Below are 15,383 nucleotides of genomic sequence, written 5' to 3'. Positions count from 1 at the left end.
TTGGAGGATGAGGTAAACTATTTGTAGCTCTACCACTTCGTGATTAGATTTCAGGATATCTAACTCTCCCGAATAATCTAATCTCCCACTCTCATCTGACAAGTTATAACTTTTGCCGCCTTAAATTTTATTGCCTAGCGTATCAATACATCTGAACAATGACAGCCTCCCTGCCAAATATGCAACTCCGCGTCGTTTCTCTCATCTATCAATCTTTCCCGTACCAGATGCTTTGATCCCTAGGAAACTACACATTACCGACCACCACCATCTATGTAATCCGTTTAGGTCTTATATATAACCTGGTTTCATGTATTCGGGATGATGTTTTTCGAAGTGTTTCCCCAATAGCAAATTTTAATTGCACATATTCATCCCGCACTCACCTACCAAGATACTGCGCGCGTGAACTTTTGGGGCGATTTTGATACCTATCAACCATGGAGCCTAGGAAAACCCAAAATTTTCCCCAGTAATTCTCCATTTATCCTAAGACATTTCAGGTCACAAGTGCAGTTCCGACAGCAACCTCTCCACCTGAGAGTCCTCGGCTATCACTATCCTCAAAGTGGCTATACATACGACTGACGGTAGTATTATGAAGTACTATCATGATAGCTGATATTTAAGTATTTGATATTCCAGTAGTAAGTCTTACATTTAAATTACAATAATATTATATATTACAGTACGTATATAACCTGGCCATATCACATTATTCATTTACAGAATCACAAGAATTCGAGAAATTCTACCAAATTGAAACAAAATCCCAAGAATATTGAAGTGCTATTAGCAAAATTCTAATAGATATTACTTCAAGAATACCCGTTTCGGAAAGGTATTGTCTGAATTTCAATGCTTTGGTGTATTTCGAATAATGTACAATATTCTAAATTCCATACGATATTATCAATGATATAGAATCTCATATTAAACACGGCAATACATATTCAAAAATACCCTACTCCTTACTACGAATCAGCAGCTAATTATTTGATATGAATTCCATAGCACGATTATACATAAATCTTACATATCACAAAAGTGCAAAGATAACTTAGCGGTGATCAAACTTTTAATTATAATAAGAATATAATCTTGCAAGTGTATGTAAAGAATTCAGAATATATGTATGTCCAAGGTATAATGTAATATAGCTCCATATGAATTCCTGTCTCAAAAGCTTTCCAATATTCGGAGCATTCTTAATTTCAACTACCTATGAAACGTGGACTTCCCACTTCCCATCTTGAGAAGAAAGAAAGGAAGGAAGGAGAAAGTCCGAGTAAATCATGAATTATTCCCGCCCTTCCACCCCCCCCTCCTTCCTAACACAACGCAAATCCAGAACGATGTGTTTTAATCTTCCTAATATATAATTAAATGCAACGTCTCACTCAGGCCTAGTGTCTAACACAATAAACATACCATTTTCTTCATTTTTTAAAATTCCCCTCTGTGTCAATGATGAAAGTCTTCTGAAAAGCATCTAAAAGCATCCAGATTAGATAAAATTGAATGAATGGATGGCATGTATTGGAGTCATCTAAGACAGAAAGTTCTTTCTAATTAGACCGCGGTGTATGTAAAATTGATGTTAAGAAGGATAACTACGGTTAGCAGAAACTGGAGGATGAGAAAATGATTATTTGCTCGGGATGTTTTGAGGTGGTGGATAGTGCAGTAAGTTAATGTGTCATAATATGGGCTGCAGATGGATTAAAATCCGGAGAATTTCTTATCTTCGATGTTGTTTTGATTATCAATAAGTTCTATTGAAATAAAAGATTGAGTGAACGATTGAAATGGGCTTCTATGATTGGATTTAGTTCAATTTTTACTACTCCCTCATGCCTGAAACTCGACAAACAGGCCAAATTGAATTGCACGTACGAGTAAAATCTAATTCTTCAAAATCCTGAAACACTTAACCGGGTATTATACTACAAGTCTAAATTCAATCCCTTATCCTCCTCACTTATCCTACCACCAATTACTCCTAAGCAACTCTAAAGCCCTCAATCCACTCCCTAACCCTCTCACAATCCCACCTATCAGATCTATTCTCCGCTATCATCCCCTTAATTCCCTCCGCCATCTCGTGGTTTTCAAACTCGGTCGGATATATACCCGATTTGATATTATTTATTACAATATGACGCTCGGTACGAGTTTTAAAAGGGGTAATTAGCTCAAAAGCTATAATACCCAAGGCATAAACGTCTAATTTAGGACAAACAATGGAAGATTTTCCCGGAGGCATATATAGTTTCGTACCTGCTTGCTTTGATCCGAGGCGAGAAAGCTGTGATGATGGATTGAGCTCTATGGCTCTAGTATAAGGGCCAGTAGCGGGAGTAGCTGTAGTTTCGGCTAATTTGACTGCTAAGCCAAGATCTCCAATGCAAGGTGTAATGTAAGCTTTGTTTTGATCGGCAGTACCAGTACAGGTAGGACAGGCCCTCCGGCTGACGTCTATGAGGTCGTAGGAAGGAACGAATGCTTCGAGGTCTTTTTTAGCAGATAGGAATATATTTGCTGGCTTGAGATCTCTATGAATCAAGCGTTTTGCGTGGAGATATTGAACTCCATTGAGGATAGCACTTAAGATTCGGATTGTGGGAGTTGTATGAAAGCAGTGGCGGATAGGAAACTCGTGGCCTGTCTGCGGTGCATCAGTCGATATGTATTCCTCTAATGTAAGAGGATAGACAGTGAACCGAATGTATAGAATGCGAGCCCTGTTGTCTCGTGAATTGATGGCATTGTCATTGTTATCATCTTCGTCATCGTCATCTTCATCTCCAGCTTCATCTCCATCTCCATCTTCTGCTTCCACTACATTAGTAGACTTCCTACTACCCGTTGTAGTCTTTGTCTCTGAAATATCAAAGATGACATCACTGCTAATTCTCCCTTGGCGCTGTCTTCTGTTGTCCTTCTCTAATTCTCTCTCCATATCTAGACGCAAGCTGGCCATGCCGAAAGTGGGATCTTCCTGCAGTCCAAGTTCGTCCTCTGATCTCTCGACTCCACTAAAGCTAATTATTAGTATAAAAACAAATACTAAACAGTTTCCAGTAAATAGGATAGAATTCAGCCTTTGAAATATTTCGGTGTGCCTGGCAAATCCAATTCCGCAATCAAGCTGGATGCACGAGGCCGCCTTCGTGTATCAAGCTGGTATTAGTATTTTGTTAAGTGGATCTATTCTTGATTGCGTCAGGGTTTCCAATAGTCCTGGTTGGGAGATTGAATGATCACATTCAATCTCCAGAAACTTGTGAAATATTGAGCTCAACTCAACATTCAAACAATTTGAATGTTACAATCAAATCCAAGAATCAAGGGTTCCTCATTGCCGGGCTTTAATCTGGACTAATAGAAGCACTAACTATAATTGTACGGGAATTTAAATCTTCACAACATATTTAAAAGGCATCTTACCTCAAAGTCATGGAAAGATAGCTTGACTCATCAGCTTCCATCAATCGCCTCGCTGATGGAACAATTTCATTGCCCATTTCGATCCAGCATCCATAGTAATTGACGATATTGGGGTGCTTGTGTTCAGCCAATGCTTTAACCTCAGATAATAGTGCTGCTGTATCAACCTTGCGTAGCTGATCTGGTGTGATAATGACCTAGCAAAATACGAAAGTTAGCGACGTAATATTCAAACCATAACAGAGACCCAAACAGAGCCAAACGCTTAAACAAATATGGGGTGCCCTAATATAGCTGAAAATCAAGGCAGGGTGTTCAGCAGTTCGGTCTTAGAAGATGAGATGAAAACTTTCAATGTTTGGAAAAATCCAAACTTTTGAGTACAATTCAGTATTTGGAATAACTCGAACGTCTCAATTGAATCTAAGCATCCAAAGGCTCCTCATTGTTGAACTGCAGTCCGGCCACCGGTTATATTGATTGGGAAGTGGCTTGGTGCTCACCTTCTTGATAGCGCACTCTAAATCATCAACTCTGTGTCTAACTTTATAGACTGCGCCAAAACCTCCTTTGCCCAAGAGACTAATCTGCTCCCATTCTCTATTATAAATCGACCTATACTGAAAGGGATTCGAAGTCAACGCGGCCGATGAGAATGGATTCTTGGGAATCATCTCAAGATTTAGATTTGGCGGCTGATCAAAGTAGGACAACCCAAATGATGAACCAGATGCCAGAGGGAGAATAGAGTTCTGGCTGAAGGTCGAGTTCTGCATCCGCTGTGATGCACTGTTTGCGAGAATTAAATCGAAGGTTGAAAGATAACCCTCACGAAGAGCTGCGAATTGTCGACTCGCAAGCTCATCTGCTCTAGGAAGTACCCCTGACTTACGGAGCTCACTCGCCATATCGCTAAAGAGAACTTGAGCTAAACGTTGGATATCTGGATGGTCCTCCGGTAATTGATCATGGGGTGCACGACCAGAGTTTAAGGTGGTCAAGGCTTGTGCTTTACATCTTGCCTCGATCAAGGAGAGGTAGAAGAGAGTAGATTGTTGGTTATTTGATTGTCCAACTGGCAATGGTAATCTTACATCGCCAAATCTTGTCAGAGCCGTGGACGGAGCCAGGTGAGGAAGGTGTATATCTTCGGTGGATGAATCACATTGAGATTTTTCATCCATTGTATCTTCATCGCTAGAGAAGGTTTTCTTGTTTCCATTGGAAGACATTCTGTACTCCACCCCTATTTCGTCCTGGGGCGATTTTCGATATCGAACTGAGGTCTGAACATTGAATGACCGATATATAACCAACGAAGAGAGAGAAAAAAGTGCAATATAAGCCTGGTATTAGAGTCGAGTACACTTTAATAAGGGTAAGTCTGACTCCTATATAGACTTTTGTCCTTATTGTAATCTGTCAAGTAAAGGGCCTCCTACGGCAGAGCATGGGATGTAGGATATGAAGCTGCACCGAGCTCTAGAACAGTCATCGAAGCTTCTTTCTATTTCTGGAGTCGCGTCCCGAAAAAATGGGTCTCGGATCCAATGGACCACGTGATGAATGAATAGATGATACTGCGTCGGTGAGACACGGCAATATTGTTATCAAACCTTCCGAGGACCTTTGTCACATTGAATTTCTCTTCTCAAAATCGCAGCGAGCCTGGATTTATTCGATCTTTAGCAAGCTGTTTTTATTTCAAATACCGGCGAATCAAATTCGAATTAAACAATCCATTGCCAGCTTAAATGTTACTGGCTTTTTCTCTTTGCGATAGTGTTGCGCGCTTCTTATGACCGACTGACACGTTCTATATGGCTGGAGGTCAGGTGCTTTCTCTCTGTTTTTGGGTTGGACTGTACTTTTTGTTGGAGAAATAAAGCTACAGATCGGTGCAAGGAGATATATCTATAAGCCTGACAAGAAATTTGTTCTGGAAAGCACTACGGTGAATGCATGCCTTGATAGCGTAGCGCGTGGTATCAAATCACAGCTTAATCCTACAGCTCTCTTCACACGCCTATTTTCGAGACCAAGCAGTTTCCAATTTCCGTTTTATCGTATTCCGCACGGGAGGCTGGTGATCTCTCCATTAGCTAAAGAGTTTCTACTCTCGAAAAACGACTCCTGAAGACAAGTCGACGAACAGGATAAAGGATTGTGAAACGATTTCTAATACATTGAATGACAAGCAACTATTGCACCTTTCATCAAAGTTATCTTGCTGCGCTTGAGATATTCACTCAAGCATCGGTCCCACTCTAGATATCGCCTATAGCAAGCTTGCCACTTAACTAAGTAAAGGATTGAGGGTGGGTAGGTACTCTTGGAGGAATAGATGCCGAGCAATTTTTACTAGTGACGGAGACATTAAATTCAAATCTTGCCACTTCTCAGAAGGTATTGCACGGATTCCCTCCATCGCTCCGTCGACTGAAGGACTAGCGCATAGCACTAGCCACTGTCACTAATCGAATCGGCGGCAGTGATATTATCTGTTCAAATTTCACCACATAATATCTCCACATTACTATGCACTTAGTGGACGTCCAGGTGCACATCTGATTTCCTTGGGATATATACTCAATTTGGCGGCCGTTACATTGTTTGGAGATGCTTCAACTTAATCTATCCACCCAACTCAAGATTAAGCGACCCTCACTACTGTATCCTATAACAAACATCAGCACTCTCATCGAATCATGAGGACACTTCCGTGGAAGGAAAAGGGAGGTTCAAGTACAGTATCTCACCCGAAGAAAAGTATCGCATCAGTAGGCAGATCTACAAAACGCTCTCGTGTTGAAGCTTCTCCATCGGACAGCGATGAGGGCTCCGACCATCCGCGCAAGCAGATCAGCCCCAAAAGTCATAGTATGCGTTCTTACGAGCAGCCTTTCAATGTCTTGCTGATTTTCTAAAGGTCGTGAGCCATCCACATCTCCGCTGCCAGAACCGCCGGTTGAAAGGTTTGTTTTATATACATGATAAATCTCTCTGTATGTTACTAACTAGATTACTAGTTTTATGATAGAAGGTCGAGAGCATGACGATAAATATCGTATGGTTGAAGATGAGTTCTTGACCGTCGCGAAGTCATTCACAGTTCATCTACACACAGCTGAATATAAACGACTTGGAAAAATAGCCAAAACGCGGAATGCCGATGCCATCAATTCCATTTCAAGGCCGGTTGTCGGTAGGATGCCTGATGCAACCAGGCGTAAGACAGAAGAAGTTACAAGGTCGAAAGATCAACGAAACATTTTAGAGAAATTGGTTGGTAAAAAAGAAGGGGGACTTTCTGATGATAGTGATGAAGAAACTTTACCTTTCGTGGGGACTTCGCTTTATGGCCTGATGACAAGCCCGAGGAAACGGGGAGTATCACTCATGAGCATTTCTTCCCCTACCAAAACAACAAGAGCAGCTGCGGGATTTCGCAACCCTACCAAAATGAAAGATGTACCACGTGCGTCTTCTCCAGCTATCAAACGCAAGACTCAAGCTGTAAAACTAGACCTAGATTCTACAGCCTCTGAAGATGAAGACGATGACCTTGACGGACCTATTTCTGCTCCAAAATTTTCGTCCTCTAGACAAGATACCCGGAAGGATTTCGTGTATAAAAAGCAGGAAGCCAGTTCGCCGACGGAACAAAAAATAAAAGGCTCTACTGCGTTACCGATTTCGAAGAGTCCTGCAACTCTCAATGCCAACACGACTAAATCTGCCAAATCTCCGGTGGCCGGTTCGCCGTCTCAACCGTCTACTACTCAAGATAGGATAGCAAGACGAATTGCGCAAGCGAAACTTAGAAAGCAGCAGGAAGAGGAAGACAAAAGGAAGCTTGACATTATATCTACGTTCTTATGATTGGTTAAAGGCTATTTGGTGATGTTATCATCACAATTCTACATTTATGATTCACGTGGTGTCAAAGAAGGCCTCATCCAAGTAACTATGAACTAGATGATTTATTATACTGGGTGCAGGCTATATGTAGAATGATTGGTACATTATCATGCCTTGAAAGGCGTCTCGTATGGTGCTTCAGCTTGCGGCGTGATACGTGCAAGATGTCTGCGAGCTCCGCCAGACCAATCAACAAGAGCTGTATGGACGGCCACTCTGTTGTCCCACACGACCACGGTTTTAGGTGCCCATTTGACTCTTACATGGAAATCAGCTCCCAGCGCAATATGATCATACAAGAAATTCTAAAGAACAGTCAGATCATCGTTGATGCAAATGTTTTTTGGGGGTGGGAAGGGGATATTACCAGTAGCATATCACTTTCCTCTTGTTTAAAACCAACAACTTTTCGAGTGACTGATATCAAGGTCAGTACGGAGCACATAGAGAAGAGCCGGCTCGTACTTACATTGTCTGTTGACATATAATGCCTTTTCTCCAGTTACTGGGTGCGTTCGAACAATAGGGTGAACGTTCACGACAGGCTCCCTGCGAGCAATGCCATTCCTATAGCGAGAAGCGTTCACTTGTTCAATTCCGGAGTGTGTCGCAGAAAGCCCATGCAAACGCTCTTTAAATGAGTCGCTTAGTCGATTATATGCTTCAACACCATTGGCAAAAAGAGTATCGCCTCCGCTTTCTGGGACGTCAAGAACATATAAGAACGTTGTTCCCGGAGGCTGCTTCTCGTAAGTGACATCTGAGTGCCATGCTACACTGTTTGTTCGAGTCTCGAAAAAGCTTTCAGCCGTTTTGTCGCCAGCTGATCTATGTACTAGGTGGACTTCAGGATGACCAGCAGGGGCACCAGATGTTGGATGAATATGAGGTCGCCCAAAGTATCGGCCGTACTCGACAGCTTCTGCGATTGGTAGATCCGCAAAATCTTGATCTCTGAAAGCTACGACTTTTCTTTCCGCGACAAATCGAGCTAATTGATCTTTGCCGGCATTGCTCAGCTTACTCAATTGTACACCTTTGATTTCTGTGCCCATTGCGGGTGTCAAATCAACTGTTTCTACACCTGGTGCAAGTAGTTCTGGATATGTTGTGTCGGCATCCAGCCCATGGTCTCTGTGCTCAAAAGACTCAAGGGGTGGGTATGTTACATCATCCCATGTAGGGAGATAATGCGGGTACTAAGATCAGGGATTAGAATGATCAGTTACTGACTACTAGTAATGAATTTTTCGGAATACGTACTGACGCGGCAGCAAATTTACCAATTCCTTTCTCTTCAGCTTCCTTATCGAACGACGTGGGAGCAAGCTCTTTATAGCTTCCAAGCTCAGTTGCAGTAAACCTATCATTCACAGGCTTTTTCAGTTGAGTTGGAATATTAACGGTTTCAGTTGCTGAGGGTGCCATTGTACTTGATCAGTATTATTGCGTTTGTCGTTGTTGCTGTCGTTAAAGATGTGGCTCTATAATCGGCTGCTGAATGTAGGTTGGGTCATTGTTTTCACAATCGAACAGGATTTGACAGGGCTTAAATATATCTGGATATAACGCGTATTCGCAAGTTTAAACTAGCCATTGGCCCAAACTTCTATATTGAACCCGTCAATGCTTGATAACGACATCGTACATGGTTCTCATTGGGGCTATTCCTCAGAAACTCCCCCGCAAGATCTACTCATAGATAACGATTAAATTGTAACACTCTTGGGACATCCAATACGCAAGCAGAGACATATTATGCGCAATACGGCGCAGATGATCGTTGAGATATTAGGGTGGCTATTGGTCGGTGAATGATGGTGCAATTGTGCTCAGCGATCACGAATGTTAATTGGGAAGTAGGCTGCGGATAGTGGGGATATCGGCGATGGAGCAGGACAAAGCTAGCATTATAAGTTCCCTGTATAATTACTTGTACCTTATCAAGATGAACTTCCTCGACATCCAACATTACCTGCCGAGAAGTCGGACTCGAGGAGGGATGATGCTCCACGTGATATTCTCATCATTGATGGTAGTCACGTGACAGATCCAAAATACAAAGAGTCTTAGGAGAGGTCTCTCAGTGTGAATTTGACTTTCATCATGTTCTGAGAGGGGAAACATGTCAAGTTCGATTTAACATAAAATATTATTTTGTCTCCATTCATCAATCACTCATTATGGCTCAAATGTTGATTGCTGAGAAATCAAGTGTTCCATGTGGTCGTTAAATCTATCCGTACTAATCGATGGCTAACCGTAGCCGGCGTCATTCTCTATCATTTATCTTTGCGGGGCGACTTTTTTCTTTTATCAAAATCAGAAAAAATTGAAAATAAACAGCCGCCATCATGTCTGCTATGGATGTTGACGACGCGCCCGTATCTATTGCCTCAAGATTTCAGGCACAAGATCAGCAAACTGGTGCCACGTAAGTTTCTTCTTTAGAAATCCCAAGTCATTGTCGCTGATAGTTTTAAGTATTCTCTGCTGCAATTGTGGCGCTCCTATCGATGGAACAACCTCCGCCGGCGCTCTCTGCTATGATTGCGTAAAACTTACTGTCGATGTATCGCAAGGTATTCAAAGAGAGGCCACTGTACACTTTTGTCGAGATTGCGAACGATGGTTACTCCCACCTCAAACCTGGATCCAAGCCTCACTCGAATCCCGAGAACTCCTTGCCCTCTGCCTGAAGAAACTTAGAGGTCTACACAAAGTACGAATTATCGATGCGAGTTTCATTTGGACGGAACCTCATTCTCGAAGAATTAAAGTGAAGCTTACTATACAAGATTCAGTATCGGAGGGTGTGGTATTGCAACAATCGTTTGAGGTTGAATATGTGGTTGCCTATCAACAATGTCCCGATTGTGCGAAATCTTATACTGCAAATACATGGAGAGCTTGCGTGCAAGTCAGACAAAAGGTCCCTCACAAGAGGACGTTTTTGTATTTGGAACAGTTGATCTTGAAGCATGGTGCACACAAGGACACTATCAATATTAAGGAAGTTAAGGATGGTTTGGACTTCTTCTTCGCAGCACGAAACTCAGCCGAAAAGTTTGTCGACTTCTTGCATTCCGTGGCGCCTGTTACAGCAAAGAAGTCTCAGGAACTCATTTCCATGGATATTCACACATCTACCAAATCCTACAAGTTCTCCTTTTCCGTCGAGTTAGTTCCGATCTGTAAAGATGATTTGGTTGCGCTTCCGATTAAGTTAGCAAAGTCCGCTGGAAATATTTCCCCTCTTGGTCTCTGTTATCGAATTGGTAATTCTATCAACATTCTTGATCCACAATCTCTTCAAACTGCCGAAATCAGCTGTCCTATATACTGGCGTGCACCATTCAAGCCTTTGGCCGATGTCCAGGAATTAGTGGAATTCATCATTATGGATATTGAGCCCCTTGGACCTACAAAGGGGCGATGGGCGCTTGCCGAAGCCACTGTTGCTCGTGCATCTGACCTTGGATCTAATGACAAAACCTTTTACACAAGAACCCATCTAGGAAATGTGGTTCATCCTGGAGATTCTGTCATGGGATACATGATGACAGGTACCAACTTTAACAATCCCCAATACGACGCTCTCGAGGAATCCAATAATTATGCATCAAAGATACCTGATGTGATGCTCGTCAAGAAATTGTACGCAAGAAAGAAGAAGTCTAAGAACAGGAACTGGCGTCTTAAGCGTATGGGCAAAGAGGAAGGAGAGGTCTTACCCAGAAAGCAAGATCAAGAAAAGATGGATAGAGATTATGAGATGTTCTTACAGGATGTGGAGGAAGATCCAGAGCTTAGACAAACACTTGCTTTGTATAAAGCTCAACAGGCCCAGAAGGAAGCCGATGCTATGAGTGTGGCAGAGACTAGTGATGGTGAAGATGAGACGCCAAAGATTGATATGAATGAGCTTCTCGATGAGTTTGATGAGCTCAATATGCAAGATGATCAATGAGTTTGATGATTCTCTGATGGCGGTTCTTTATATCCTTGGGTGGCGTTGGTTAGAAACGGCGTTTGAGTGTTGCTTGGACAACTTAAAATGGTTACGAGGTTGAGAGCTATGAGAGGAAAAGGGCATCGGCCAAAGCTTGAGATAGCAAGATGATTAGCTATAAATTATAGATGCTAGTGCACCATCAACGAGTGCAAAAGGGCATTAGGCTAAGGTTGAGCTAGCAGAGTGGCTGGATAGAAATCACAGATGCTTGTGCGCAAACATTTGAGGTCTTTTGTTTGAATTGCTCAAAACTTTTATCAAATGTTTCTGTGAAGTGCAACGTCCCTACCGAATATTCACCAGCCCTCATAATCTTTTAACTGACACTTTGCAAACGAAGTCTTGTCCGTTCTTATACACTTCTTTCCCCTCATTATCCACATCAACGCTCCTGGGCGGGCTCTTCCCTCACCTCCTTCTTGCTCCGTGGGGTTCAGTCTCATGCACCTAATTCTTAAAAGCAAAGTCCCATAATAAACACTAAATTTCTCACGATGCAAATCTTGGATTTTTGTTAAAGGTCCGGAGACGCAAATTTAGATACACGTATGTTTGATGTAATGTAATGCAATTTTTAAGCTGTAATGGGTGGGTGTCGCGTGAGATATACATCCGCTTGAATTCTGTGACGGGAGGAAACCCGAGGGGGGGAGGGGACGGTAAGAGGGATAGGGAGGTGCTAGACTTTGGAAGGTAGGGAGGATTCAAAATTTCATGATTAACCTTATCATCGCTATGCTAGTTTTCAGCTGGAGTTCTAGGGTAAAGGGGGAATAGCAAAGAGGTTCTCACAGCGGTGCGAAAGATTGGGGGTGATGAAATGAATAGATGGGGGAAGTTATTTCTGGATGTGTGAGTATACCAGCTAAGATGTCTGTATATATTGTATTATTCGACGGGGATATTGGGGATGAAATGGAGTGCAGTGGAGTATTACTTATATATACCTCTATCTCTATCTCTAGATTGGAAATTTTAAGATTTCTCTCGTTATCCCGATTATTTCATCTATGAGGCAGATACTCTCCCATGCGTTGGTTTCAGATGGATTTTACATCCGGTTTGATTTGTATCTAAATGCCTTGCATTAGTGTTAAGAATAGGAATAGACGAAAGATGTCGAGTCGACGTATTATGTGTGTTATCTCTTTTAATATCTGTTGACCTCCTGGGATCTTGGCAGCATATGCATATATATTGTATGATGCATATAAGGAGCAAACAAAACTCAACTTTTAATTCATTCTTTCCTTTTTGGTATACTGTTTGTTTGCTTTCAATATTTTGATTTCAAAGCACTTTAATTCCGAAGGCCGAATACCTAACCCTATTCCTTCATTTTTTGAATATATACTCGCAGCTTAACTGCTTAGCTAGAGAATCAATCAATTCAATCTGATGCTCTTTCTGGTCTCAAGAAACCCAATAATATCTCTTCGACATCATTTGAAGTTGTAGCGCGTAATTCAAATATGCAATGGACGTGGAGCATATAAACACAATTACTTTAGTATATTAGAGCAAGAGTTTGTGTCAACGGACTGTTCTTAATACGACAAACTTTGACTAGTGGAGTACCGCAGAGGTAGTTAATGCCCATCTAGGTTTCTCAATAGCATCACTAGTAACTTGTAGGGAACGCCCTTTTCAGTTGAATTTGTATGTAGATGCATCGATTCGCTTGAGCATCAATATTCCAATGACATCCGGATGAGGAATGTTTATGATAATTCCATCAGTATGTAGAAGATCATGATGAATACTTCGAATAGACACAAAAGGGGTGAAGAGCGCCGGATATTCAAACCTGTGAAACTAGCTAGCCTCGTGGCTGAGATAGGAGACCTAGTTTCATTGAAATTACAATGAAAGCGTGCTTCTGTTTGAAAGTCCATTTAAATATGGCAGGACTTCCCTAGACAAACCAGTCACTTGATAAGTTAAGTTCATCACATCTTTTTTTACTTCGACGATCAGATTTGGGTTCTCAGAACCGTTTGTTTCAACAGGAGCTGCTCGTAGTTACCTTCAACGAGCCAATCTCAAGTAGAAGAGTTAGACTCAAAATCAGTGAAATTCGGATCATATATCACCTCGCTAGCAATCTGGGTCTCGCCTCATAGTTTGAGAAGCACTTGGCACAGCTATATACCTGCATCCTATATATGTATCCCACGAAGAAAGAAGATGCAGAATTAGCGAGAAAACATTCTTCATCCAATAATATTAATCTCATGCTGTTTAGTATACTCACTACTTAAGTAAGTGAAGACATATATCACGTGATCATTAAGCTTTTGTTGCATTATCCACATCATGCTAATCTCACATCTCGATGTTTCAATTCTCGCTTTGTCCATCATATCATCATCAGCATCACCACCACCCAATCAGAACTGCATAGTAAGATGGAGGGAATAAATTTAATTTGACAAAGCAATTATGAAGCAAAATATCATTCATCGATTTAATATACCATCTACAAGGGACACCACAATCGTCAAGATACTTTAACTCACTGACGTCGTTGATTAAAGCACCATATCAAATATGACGTAGATAATTTGTAAGGAGTCTTTACTCCGACATACATCACAATTAATTAACCACATTTTCCCCCGCATTTGACATTTCCATATATATTTCCCATATCCTCGTATCTATTTTCTTTTTCCCATACTTATCAAATAAATCATCACAACAGGATCAATCGGGATCACTTAATTCTATTCAATATGGCATTTACCCAAGCAGCAGCTCTCCTAGAGAAAGTCATCGGTCACGATTCAAATGCTACCACCGAGCAAGACGTGAGCAATCCCGCTCGCGACCGTCAAAAGTATGCGGATCCAAGTGGCGAGACGATGAAAGCTTTATGTTGGATGGGGAAAAATACCGTTAAGATACGTATGTGTTGTCTATCTATCTAACCTCGTTAACTTCTATATGACAATGTCTAATATATACCCTTTCTATGAATATATAGAGGAAGTACCAAAACCAAGAGTAGTCGAGGATAGAGATGTCATTCTCAAAGTCACGGGGAGTACAGTGTGTGGTAGTGATTTGCATTTACTTCACGGTTCTATTGTGGAGTTAGAGAAGGGAGATATCCTCGGTCATGAATTTTGTGGCGAGGTGGAATCTTTTGGACCCGGTGTTAAGAATTTGAAGAAGGGCGATCGTGTGGTTGCTAGTTTTCAGATTGCTTGTGGGGAGTGTTACTATTGTCAGAAGAAACAGTCGTCGCAATGTGAAAAGACGAGTAGTAATACCCTCGCGAATGGAATGGTATGTTTCTATCTTATCGAAAAAATACTATCAAATGCTAATGTAGTTATGATAGTATGGAGGGAGAACGGCGGGAATGTTTGGATATTCTCATTTTACGGGTGGATTTGCAGGTGGTCAAGCAGAATATGTTAGGGTTCCATACGGAGATGTGAATCTTCTTAAACTCCCACCAAATATTCCAGATGAGAAGGGCCTTTTCCTATCCGACGTTCTTTCAACATCTTGGAACTGTGTCGTTGACACCGGTGTCGAAAAAGGAGATGTAGTTGCTATTTGGGGCGCTGGTAAGTACATCACAACAAAAACCCCTCATTCACTCTGACAATATCCAGGCCCAGTCGGACAAATGTGCGCCGAATTCGCATTTATAAACGGTGCATCACGCGTCATCCTAATCGACGGTAACTGGAGATTAGACTACGTCCAGAGTAAAATCCCCAAAGTCGAAACCCTCGACTACACCAAACTCCCGCGAGGAACCTCCGTGACCACCAAACTCCGAGAAATGGTTCCACGCGGTCCAGACGTAGCTCTCGAATGCGTAGCAGGCGAATACGCCAAAGGCTGGGCGCACTATTTTGAAATACTCCTCGGGATGGAAACCGACACGTCCGAAATCATCAATGAGATGATCACCTCTGTTAAAAATTTCGGTCGCTGCGGTATCACAGGCGTTTACGTAGGATATACCAACCACTTCAAT

The 15,383-nt window shown here is 41.8% G+C and overlaps 5 protein-coding genes across 5 annotated transcripts; 3 read left to right on the top strand and 2 right to left on the bottom strand.

Annotated features, from left to right (window-relative positions):
* Window positions 1–1,986: 1,986 nt before the first annotated feature.
* SS1G_03661 (hypothetical protein) lies at window positions 1,987–4,682 on the bottom strand (the record flags this gene model as incomplete). Its single annotated transcript, XM_001595522.1, has 4 exons — window positions 1,987–2,033; window positions 2,281–3,038; window positions 3,451–3,647; window positions 3,954–4,682. 4 exons carry the CDS (start codon window positions 4,680–4,682, stop codon window positions 1,987–1,989), a joined length of 1,731 nt encoding a protein of 576 aa, XP_001595572.1.
* A 1,476-nt stretch (window positions 4,683–6,158) lies between these two features.
* On the top strand, window positions 6,159–7,332 carry SS1G_03660 (hypothetical protein; the record flags this gene model as incomplete). The annotated part of the gene is made up of 3 exons (XM_001595521.1): window positions 6,159–6,330; window positions 6,380–6,425; window positions 6,480–7,332. The coding sequence occupies 3 exons, from the start codon at window positions 6,159–6,161 to the stop codon at window positions 7,330–7,332; spliced, it is 1,071 nt and encodes a 356-aa protein (XP_001595571.1).
* A 355-nt stretch (window positions 7,333–7,687) lies between these two features.
* On the bottom strand, window positions 7,688–8,799 carry SS1G_03659 (hypothetical protein; the record flags this gene model as incomplete). The annotated part of the gene is made up of 3 exons (XM_001595520.1): window positions 7,688–7,788; window positions 7,841–8,570; window positions 8,635–8,799. 3 exons carry the CDS (start codon window positions 8,797–8,799, stop codon window positions 7,688–7,690), a joined length of 996 nt encoding a protein of 331 aa, XP_001595570.1.
* Window positions 8,800–9,725: 926 nt separating this feature from the next.
* SS1G_03658 (60S ribosomal export protein NMD3) lies at window positions 9,726–11,341 on the top strand (the record flags this gene model as incomplete). Its single annotated transcript, XM_001595519.1, has 2 exons — window positions 9,726–9,805; window positions 9,856–11,341. 2 exons carry the CDS (start codon window positions 9,726–9,728, stop codon window positions 11,339–11,341), a joined length of 1,566 nt encoding a protein of 521 aa, XP_001595569.1.
* A 2,780-nt stretch (window positions 11,342–14,121) lies between these two features.
* On the top strand, window positions 14,122–15,363 carry SS1G_03657 (hypothetical protein; the record flags this gene model as incomplete). Its single annotated transcript, XM_001595518.1, has 5 exons — window positions 14,122–14,293; window positions 14,373–14,677; window positions 14,733–14,964; window positions 15,013–15,206; window positions 15,352–15,363. The coding sequence occupies 5 exons, from the start codon at window positions 14,122–14,124 to the stop codon at window positions 15,361–15,363; spliced, it is 915 nt and encodes a 304-aa protein (XP_001595568.1).
* Between the last annotated feature and the right edge of the window lie 20 nt (window positions 15,364–15,383).

The sequence above is a fragment of the Sclerotinia sclerotiorum genome, genomic scaffold (genome assembly GCF_000146945.2).
Source record: "Sclerotinia sclerotiorum 1980 UF-70 scaffold_4 genomic scaffold, whole genome shotgun sequence".
Classification (NCBI taxonomy): Eukaryota; Fungi; Ascomycota; class Leotiomycetes; order Helotiales; family Sclerotiniaceae; genus Sclerotinia; species Sclerotinia sclerotiorum.
Note: the sequence above shows the minus strand (reverse complement) of the source record. Positions and strands in the feature narration are given on the sequence as shown.